Raw genomic sequence first — 10,149 nt, forward strand, 5'->3', positions numbered from 1 at the left:
AACCTTCAACTGGCTTCCCTTTGAAAGTATAGTTTGTGTCCTAAATGGCACCCTATTCCCTATATAGTGCACTCCTTTTGACCAGAGCCCCATGGGCCGTAGTCAAAAGTAGTGCACTATATAGGGAACAGGGTGCTATTTGGGATACTTCACTAAAGCCTTCTCTTCCCCCGGCCCCCACAGCAAAGGAGCAACATTCCGTGCCACCTGCAGGACATCTCCTGTGGTCTGACCTGCAACAAGGTGCTGCTGTGTGACGTCCACCGCTGCCGCCGCATCTGCCACCGGGGAGAATGTCTGGCCGAGGGCGCCTGCCGCCAGCCCTGTGTGCTGCCCCGCGCCGACTGTGGCCACCCCTGCAACGCCCCTTGCCACAAGGGCACCAGCTGCCCACGCAACACCTGCGCTGCCAAGGTACAAAAAGTGAAATGTTCAACCAACTGACTCGAGGGATTTTATCCAGGTTAAATAAAGGCTAATTAAATAAAAAATGTGGCACCTGTGCTATAGAGAGACTGCACTACATTTTGGGTGACATTCTGACACTAAACATATGGAGATTTTCCCCCGAAATCACCGTAACTCTTCAAATACTCGGGCACATGGGTCAGACGTGGAGATACAGGCAGCCGTGTTGGACTGCAGCAGTCTTCTTCTTGTGGCCAGGGTTTCATGTCAGTTTCCACGTCTGTCCCACAGGTGGCGCTACAGTGTGACTGCGGCCGGAGAAAGGAAACGGTAGTGTGCACGGAGGCAGCCAGTGCCCATCAGAGGTGTGCGCCCTTATGTGCCTGTACAGTAGAATCAAACAACGACCTTGAATGCGTGCTCTAAACCAGAGTTATCACTTATTCCATGTGCACTTTTCCGAACTTGACTGTGCATGCAGTGCCAAACAGTGGTTCCCAGTATGTGTCCCTGTGCTGTAGGTATGCAGCCATTGCCATGGCCAGTAAGCTGTCTGACATGCAGCTGGGTGACTCTGTAGACATCGGTCTCATCACTAAGAAGGAGATGAAACAGACCAAGTAAGATGGGACCAAACCTGACTCAAAGCTTATAGCATACAAAACACAGTTATTCACCTTGTACAAAATATGAGTGTACCGTTTCCAGCTTATTTGAATGTCTCTGTGTTCCGTCTCAGGTTGGAGTGTGACGAAGGGTGTGCTGCACTGGAAAGGAACAGGTCAGTTTTTGCACAGCTGTTGTGCGCTCGCACACAGCAGGGCTACAGACTGCAACCACAGCAGGGCCTGCTGCTGATCTCTCTCCGCCCGTTGTGCGCCCCGGGAATATATATATTTTTTAATAATCCAATTGCTGGAAAAACACAGCTTTGGAAGCAACTACTGTTGAAACTGTTAAATAGACTATTTTACAACCGATCGCAAGAAATTTGATATAGTTTTGAGATACGAAGCGTAAGAAAGCGGAATGCGCATCGGCCCTTGCGAGTGCATAGGGTAGTAGGCTACAATTGCAAAAAAAAGAAATAGATATTACCTTTACTGATAGATTTAAGAAATGGCTACTAGCACTGGATATTATATTTAGTGTTAACTCTTAACACATTAGATCACTTTCACTTCCTCGGGGTGAATTGGGCCCAAAATACTTTGCATATGGTTTTAGTTCACATAAATAAGGCAAATTCATTTCTATTGAACAACAACATTCTGGAGTCATATTTTAAGAGTAAAATATAACAATACCCTATTGTCAACCCACAATTCATGACAATCACCGGATTCTTAGACATGTTAGATGAAACAACTAATTTTTTAAATAGCCTAACATCTCAGTATTCTATCATACCATCTAAAGCACTGTGAATGACTTTATAAAGTGATTACACATTTTTTTTCTGTTGCTTAACGCTGTGGGGGAAAAACCTGGTGTGACCAAACCATGTGCTGGTGCCAACAACTGAAAAGGTTAGTGGCACCAGGGGAAATGTTAGTTTGGAGCCCTGCACACAGACAGCCACTTGATAGCACGTTGCTTTAGGCTGTCTAACTGATTTTGTTTTCTTAAACTGTGCAGTCAACGTCAGAGCCTTTTCCTCTTCTAGTCTTCTTTAGATCAGTGGACCTTTAATGTCTGCCCATGTTTAGTTGTGTGTATGTGTCCTGACAGGCGATTGGCTGTGGCCCTGCAGATTTCTCCTTCAGTGGACCCCTTCAACATCCGCACCTCCTCCTCCACGTATAGTGACAGCCTCCGAGTAGATGCCAGGTGGTGTACCAATACATGTAATGTATTATTAATGCATGCCAAGCATGTTCTCAGATATTTTTCTTCGTGTGCATGTTATGGGGATAGTATTTCCCAATTTGAAGGCTAATTGATGGCACCGATGTACTTCGAGCCACTACCGGTGCCCTTTGAGACAACATTTTCACATTTCATTGATGGATCGTCTTTAAATCAAATCAAATTTTATTGGTCACATACACCTGGTTAGCAGATGTTAATGCGAGTGTAGCGAAATGCTTGTGCTTCTAGTTCCGACCGTGCAGTAATATCTAACAAGTAATCTAACAATTTCACAACTACCTTATACACACAAGTGTAAAGGAATGAATAAGAATATGTACATATAAATATATGGGGGTGCGGCATAGGCAAGATGCAGTAGATGGTATAGAGTACAGTACATGCATATGAGAAGTAATGTAGAGTATGTAAACATTATATAAAGCGCCATTGTTTAAAGTTACTAGCGATACATTTGTATACATTTTTGTATTATTAAAGTGGCTAGAGATTTGAGTCAGTATGTTGGCAGCAGCCACTCAATGTTAGCGATGGCTGTTTAACAGTCTGATGGCCTTGAGATAGAAGCTGTTTTTCAGCCTCTCGGTCCCAGCTTTGATGCACCTGTACTGACCTCGCCTTCTGGATGGTAACAGTGTGAACAGGCAGTGGCTCGGGTGGTTGTTATCCTTGATGATCTTTTTGGCCTTCCTGTAACATCGGGTGGTGTAGATGTCCTGGAGAGCAGGTAGTTTGCCCCCGGTGATGTGTTGTGCAGACCTCACTACCCTCTGGAGAGCCTTGTGGTTGTGGGCGTAGCAGCTGCCGTACCAGACGGTGATGCAGCCCGAATGAATGCTCTCGATTGTGCATCTGTAGAAGTTTGTGTTTTTGGTAACGAGCCAAAGTTCTTCATCCTCCTGAGGTTGAAGAGGCGCTGTTGCGCCTTCACCACTCTGTCTGTGTGGGTGGACCATTTCAGTTTGTTCGTAATGTGTACGCTAAGGAACTTAACTTTCTACCTTCTCCACTGCTTTACCACAACATAACGTATTTCTTATTTTTCCAAATTTAGAAAAGATCTGAAGTTTGTCAGCGAGGTTGAAGAGGAGATCAAGAATCTGGTTGAGTTGGCCAGCAAGGTAAGGGACCAATAGACTTAGGTTGTGTGCAGAATAACACCCTATTCCCTAAGAGCCCTATGGGTCGTGGTCAAAAGTAGTGCACTAAATAGGGAATAGGTTGCCATTTTGAACACAGATGGGGTGAATTTAACACAGAATTAAAGCACAGGGACAAGAATAAACACACGCCTCTTTGCCATGAAATGTCACCCACCACTTAAATTGAGTACAGTGTGTATTATTTAAGAGCAGTTAGATGAGATGGTGTTGGATTTAAATACTTTATACAGGGCCAGCATTTCCCATACATGACTGGGTTTCCCTAAACCGCTACCAGCTTACTAGAGGACCTTCAGTTTGCGTAGTCTGCATTTAGCTAAAAGCTTCTGGTCCCCTTAGTTGAAGCAGTGCAGGAAAGACTTTAAATATTTGAATGTCCTTGGGTATTACGATGGGTATTGATGATGTTCGCTAAAGGTTCTATTTGTCGTTGGTTATCCCTTTTGGTTCTGAACATTGGAAAATAGTACTTTAGTCAGCGTAATGTCCAGTGAATCAGCTTCGGTAGCTTGCGATGTTTATTAGGACAACATTTATTTAAACCTTAAATCAAATGGTAACTCGGAACAATCTTTCATAGTGGAAACATGAAGTCTTGAGTGACGTGTTTTGTGTGTGTGTGTAACCCGTTTTCAGGGTAAACTGTCCAAGAGGAGCCACTGCTTCCCGCCCATGAACAGAGAGCACAGGAAGATAGTCCACGAGCTGGCTGAGGTCTACAACGTAGAGAGCGTGAGCTACGACAGTGAGCCCAAACGCAACGTGGTTATCACCGCCGTCAGGTAACGCCTCCACATGCGCATTACAATCTATGACAATCTCAAAATAGATGCATGTTGTAGCTTTAAAAATACTTTGTAAATACTGTCTGTGCAACAGTATCAGCTGGGTATATTTTGTATGAAGGGATGTGTATTGTGAACAATTCAGACAGTGCTGTGCCTCTGCTATTCTGAGGATATGCTGTAACTGTACTTTTTCCTGTGTGCAGGGGGAAGTCTGCCTGTCCTAACTCAACCCTGACATCCCTGATAGAGAGAGATACAGGGGTCTCAAGGGCTCCCCCACCCATTGCCCATATCAAACAACATAGCAGCAAGTAGGCATGCATCTTTGCACTCACACATTGAAATCAATCAAATGTATTTATAAAGCCCTTCTTACATCAGCTGATGTCACAAAGTGTTGTACCCAGCCTAAAACCCCAAACGGCATGCAATGCAGGTGTAGAAGCACGGTGGCTAGGAAAGACTCCCTAGAAAGGCCAGAACCTAGGGAGGAACCAGGCTATGAGGGGTGGCCAGTCCTCTTCTGGCTGTGCCAGGAGGAGATTATAACAGAACATGGCCAAGATGTTCAAATGTTCATAGATGACCAGCAGGGTCTAATAATAATAATCAGTGGTTGTCGAGGGTGCAACAAGTCAGCACCTCAGGAGTAAATGTCAGTTGGCTTTTCATAGCCAATCATTCAGAGTATCTACTGCTCCTGCTGTCTCTAGAGAGTTGAAAACTGCAGGTCTGGGACAGGTAGCACGTCCGGTGAACAGGTCAGGGTTCCATAGCCGCAGGCAGAACCCTTGAAAGTGGAGCAGCAGCACGGCCAGGTGGACTGGGGACAGCAAGATGTCATCAGGCCAGGTAGTCCTGAGGCATGGTCCTAGGGCTCAGGTCCTCCGAGAGAGAGAATTACAGAGAGCATTCTTAAATTCACACAGGACACCGGATAAGATTGGAGAAATACTCCAGATATAACAGACTGACCCTAGCCCCCCCCCCAACACACAAACTACTGCAGCATAAATACTGGAGGCTGAGACAGGAGGGGTCGGGAGACACTGTGGCCCCATCCGACGATACCCCCGGACAGGGCCAAACAGGCAGGATATAACCCCACCCACTTTGCCAAAGCACAGCCCCCACACCACTAGAGGGATAACTTCAACCACCAACTTACCATCCTGAGACGGGGCCGAATATAGCCCACAAAGATCTCCTCCACGCACAACCCAAGGGGGGGGCACCAACCTGGACAAGAAGACCATGTCAGTGACTCAACCCACTCAAGTGACGCACCCCTCCTAGGGACGGCATGGAAGAGCACCAGTAAGCCAGTGACTCAGCCCCTGTAATAGGGTTAGAGGCAGAGAATCCCAGTGGAGAGAGGGGAACCAGCCAGGCAGGGGCGGTTCGTCGCTCCAGTGCCTTTCCGTATCACCTTCACACTCCTGGGCCAGACTACACTCAATCATAGGACCTACTGAAGAGATGAGTCTTCAATTAAGACTTAAAGGTTGAGACCGAGTCTGCGTCTCTCACATGGATAGGCAGACCATTCCATAAAAATGGAGCTCCTATAGGAGAAAGCCCTTCCTCCAGCTGTTTGCTTAGAAATTCTAGGGACAATTAGGAGGCCTGCGTCTCGTGACCGTAGCGTACGTGTAGGTATGTACGGCAGGAACAAATCGGAAAGATGGGTAGGAGCAAGCCCATGTAATGCTTTGTAGTTTAGCAGTAAAACCTTTAAATCAGCCCTTGCCTTAACAGGAAGCCAGTGTAGCGAGGCTAGCACTGGAGTAATATGATCCATTTTTTTGGTTCTAGTCAAGATTCTAGCAGCCGTGTTTAGCACTAACTGAAGTTTATTTAGTGCTTTATCTGGGTAACCGGAAAGTAGAGCATTGCAGTAGTCTAACCTAGAAGTGACAAAAGCATGGATACATTTTTCTGCATCATTTTTGGACAAAGTGTCTGATTTTTGGAATGTTAGAGATGGAAAAAAGCTGTCCTTGAAACAGTCTTCATATGTTCGTCAAAAGAGAGATCAGGGTCCAGAGTAACGCCGAGGTCCTTCAGTTTTATTTGAGATGACTGTACAACCATCAAAATGAATTGTCAGATTCAACAGAAGATCTTTGATTCTTGGGACATAGAACAAGCATCTCTGTTTTGTCCGAGTTTAAAAGTAGAAAATTTGCAGCCATCCACTTATGTCTGAAACGCAGGATTCCAGGGAGGGCAATTTTGGGGCTTCACCATGTTTCATCAAAATGTACAGCTGTGTCATCCGCATAGCAGTGAAAGGTAACATTGTTTCCGAATGACATCACCAAGAGGTAAAATATATATATATATATATAGTGAAAACAATAGTGGTCCTAAAACGGAACCTTGAGGAACACTGACATTTACAGTTGATTTGTCAGTGGACAAACCATCCACAGAGACAAACTGATATCTTTCCGACAGATAAGATCTAAACAGGCCAGAACTTGTCCGTGTAGACCAATTTGGGTTTCCAATATCTCCAAAAGAATGTGGTGATTGATGGTATCAAAAGCAGCGCTAAGGTCTAGGAGCATGAGGACGGATGCAGAGCCTCGGTCTGACGCCATTAAAAGGTAATTTACCACCTTCACAAGTGCAATCTCAGTGCTATGATGGGGTCTAAAACCAGACTGAAGCGTTTCGTATACATTGTCTTCAGGAAGGCAGTGAGTTGCTGCGCAACAGCTTTTTCAAAAAAATTGAGAGGAATGGGAGATTCAATATAGGCCGATTTTAGTTATTTTTATTTTCTGGGTCAATGTTTGGCTTTTTCAAGAGGCTTTATTACTGCCACTTTTAGTGAGTTTGGTACACATCCGGTGGATAGAGAGCCATTTATTATGTTCAACATAGGAGGGTCAAGCACAGGAAGCAGCTCTTTCAGTAGTTTAGTTGGAATAGGGTCCAGTATGCAGCTTGAAGGTTTAGAGGCCATGATTATTTTCATCAATGTGTCAAGAGTTGTGGAGACTCAGGACAACTGAGCTTTGGAGGAATATGCAGATTTAAAGAGGAGTCTGTAATTTGCTTTCTAATGATTTACATTTTAGTCCTTTAGCAGACGCTCTTATCCAGAGCGACTTACAGTAGTGCATTCATACATTTCATAAATGTTTTCCGTACTGGTCCCCCGTGGGAATCGAACCCACAACCCCGGCGTTGCAAACACCATGCTCTACCATTTGAGCCACACGGATCATGATCTTTTCCTCAAAGAAGTTCATGAATTTATCACTGCTGAAGGGAAAGCCATCCTCTCTTGGGGAATGCTGTGTTTTAGTTAGCTTTGCGACAGTATCAAAAATACATTTTGGATTGTTCTTATTTTCCTCAAGTTGGAAAAATAGGATGGTCGAGCAGCAGTGAGGGCCCTTCGATTCAGCACAGTACTGTCTTTCCAAGCCAGTCGGAAGACTTCCAGTTTAGTGTAGCGCCATTTCTGTTCCAATTTTCTGGAAGCTTGCTTCAGAGCTCGGGTATTTTCTGTATACCAGGGAGCTAGTTTCTTATGACAAATGTTTTTAGGGGTGTGACTGCATCTAGGGTATTATGCAAAATGTATTTTTCTTTTTTTTGTAAATTGAAATTTGCTATCATAAATGTTAGCAACACCTCCGCCTTTGCAGGATGCGTGGGGGATATGGTCACTAGTGTAACCAGGAGGTGAGGCCTCATTTAACACCGTAAATTCATCAGGCTTAAGCCATGTTTCAGTCAGGCCAATCACATCAAGATTATGATCAGTGATTAGTTAATTGACTAACTGCCTTGGAAGTGAGGGATCTAACATTAAGTAGCCCTATTTTGAGATGTGAGGTATCACGATCTCTTTCAATAATGGCAGGGATGGAGGAGGTCTTTATTCTAGTGAGATTGCTAAGGCGAACACTGCCATGTTTAGTTTTGCCCAACCTAGGTCGAGGCACAGACACGGTCTCAATGGGGATAGCTGAACTGACTACACTGACTGTGCTAGTGGCAGACTCCACTAAGCTGGCAGGCTGACTAAGAGCCTGCTGCCTGGCCTGCACCCTATCTCATTGTGGGGCTAGGGGAGTTAGAGCCCTGTCTATGTTCGTAGATAAGATGAGCGCACCCCTCCAGCTAGGATGGAGTCCGTCACTCCTCAACAGGCCAGGCTTGGTCCTGTTTATGGGTGAGTCCCAGAAAGAGGGCCAATTATCTACAAATTCTATCTTTTGGGAGGGGCAGAAAAGTTTTCAACCAGCGATTGAGTTGTGAGACTCGGCTGTAGGGGGAGTGATGAGCTCCAACTGGGAGGGGGCCAGAGACAATTACTCGATGCCGACACGTCTTTCTAGCTGATTTACACGCTGAAGCTATGTTGTGCTTGGTGACCTCTGACTGTTTCATCCTAACATCGTTGGTGCCGACGTGGATAAAAAATATCCCTATAATCTCTACACTTGTCAGTTTTAGCTTTAGCCAGCACCATCTTCAGATTAGCCTTAACGTCGGTAGCCCTGCCTCCTGGTAAACAATGTATGATCGCTGGATGATTCGTTTTAAGTCTAGTACTGTGGGTAATGGAGTCGCCAATGACTAGGATTTTCAATGAAAGACTCCTCACTCCACACACTGAAAGACTCCGCACACACACAGGCCTAAATTGGAACTGAGAACATGGGCCTGAATTGGACCTTAGTTTGTAGGCTCTCAATGTCCCAATGACTTGTAACTATCCAGCTACAGCTAGTTAACTGTGGTTCTTGTGTTTGTCATCAGGACTGATGGTGTGAGCAGCTGGTCCAAGGCGGTCAAGGAAGAGCCGGCGATCGACTACTTCGATGTCCAGGATTAATAAAGGCCCAAAACAAGCAAACCTCGAAGTAATAATAGTAAATAATGTATCTGCTGCTCCAAGATGGTCTGAAATCTGTAATGCCATCTCACCTCATTTGTTGTTTGCCTTCAAGAGAAAATATCACTGCAATACTGTTTTAGTTTTGTAACCAAGTGAAAAGTGTTTAACTGCCATATGCAAATACCATGAGCGAATCTCCAGACTTTCAAAATAATCATGGATTGCATTTGAATAGTTAACCATTTTCACTAGTTCTCAAAGTGCAATTGTTGTATTCTGAGGGGACATGCCATACCTTATTTCAATAAAGCAATTTTTCAATGGTGTTGATGCTTTACTTTAACAATATAATGCAGAGAACCTGTATTCACATTGTTAGAAATGCTATAAAACTACACAAGATAATACTTTATGAAAATATAATCAGGTGTTTTTTAAAATGAAAGGCTTACTTATGTTCTGTAATGTAATCTTTAAAGTTTGTTATTTTGGCCATGATCAATTGGGTTGCATTTAACTATCAACATTATGATGCTCAGGTGATATATATTTTCTGAACAACAAAAAAACGCAACAACAAAAGTGTTGGTTTCATGTGCTGAAATAAAATATTCCAGATATGTTCCATATGCACAAAGTGTATTTCTCTCAAATGTTGTGCACAAATGTGTTTACATCCCTATTACTGAGCATTTCTCCTTTGCCAAGATAACCCATCCACCTGACAGGTGTAGCATATCAAGAAGCTGATTAAACAGTGTGATCATTACACGGGTGCACCTTGTGCTGGGGACAAAAGGCCTCTCTAAAATGGTCAGTTTTGTCACACAACCCAATGCCAAAGCTGTCTTAAGTTTTGAGGGAATGTGCAATTGGCATGCTGACTGCAAGAATGTCCACCAGAGCTGTTGCCAGATAATTAAATGTTAATTTCTCTACCATAAGCCACCTCCAACGTCGTCGTTTAAGAAAATTTGGCAGTATGTCCAACCAGCCTCAACCACAGACCAAGTAATCATGCCAGCCCAGGACCTCCACAATCCGGCTTCTTCAC

General features: G+C 44.3%; 1 protein-coding gene across 3 annotated transcripts in view; it reads left to right on the plus strand.

Annotated features, from left to right (window-relative positions):
- Nucleotides 1-9,420, plus strand: part of LOC106578679 (transcriptional repressor NF-X1) — a 28,167-nt gene extending 18,747 nt beyond the window's left edge. Inside the window, exons 16-24 of one of the 3 annotated variants that reach the window (XM_014157768.2) lie at nucleotides 184-414; nucleotides 700-773; nucleotides 930-1,028; nucleotides 1,148-1,189; nucleotides 2,140-2,238; nucleotides 3,335-3,401; nucleotides 4,080-4,225; nucleotides 4,435-4,542; nucleotides 9,017-9,420. In XM_014157768.2, the coding sequence (XP_014013243.2) occupies nucleotides 184-414; nucleotides 700-773; nucleotides 930-1,028; nucleotides 1,148-1,189; nucleotides 2,140-2,238; nucleotides 3,335-3,401; nucleotides 4,080-4,225; nucleotides 4,435-4,542; nucleotides 9,017-9,092 (942 nt within the window). In that variant the 3' untranslated portion in view covers nucleotides 9,093-9,420. Of the gene's footprint in view, nucleotides 1-183; nucleotides 415-699; nucleotides 774-929; nucleotides 1,029-1,147; nucleotides 1,190-2,139; nucleotides 2,256-3,334; nucleotides 3,402-4,079; nucleotides 4,226-4,434; nucleotides 4,547-9,016 lie in introns of those variants that run through there. The other 2 variants (XM_014157769.2, XR_001322500.2) reach the window with 2 other exon arrangements.
- The last annotated feature ends 729 nt before the right edge of the window (nucleotides 9,421-10,149 follow it).

The sequence above is a fragment of the Salmo salar genome, chromosome ssa19 (genome assembly GCF_905237065.1).
Source record: "Salmo salar chromosome ssa19, Ssal_v3.1, whole genome shotgun sequence".
In the NCBI taxonomy this organism is placed as follows: domain Eukaryota; kingdom Metazoa; phylum Chordata; class Actinopteri; order Salmoniformes; family Salmonidae; genus Salmo; species Salmo salar.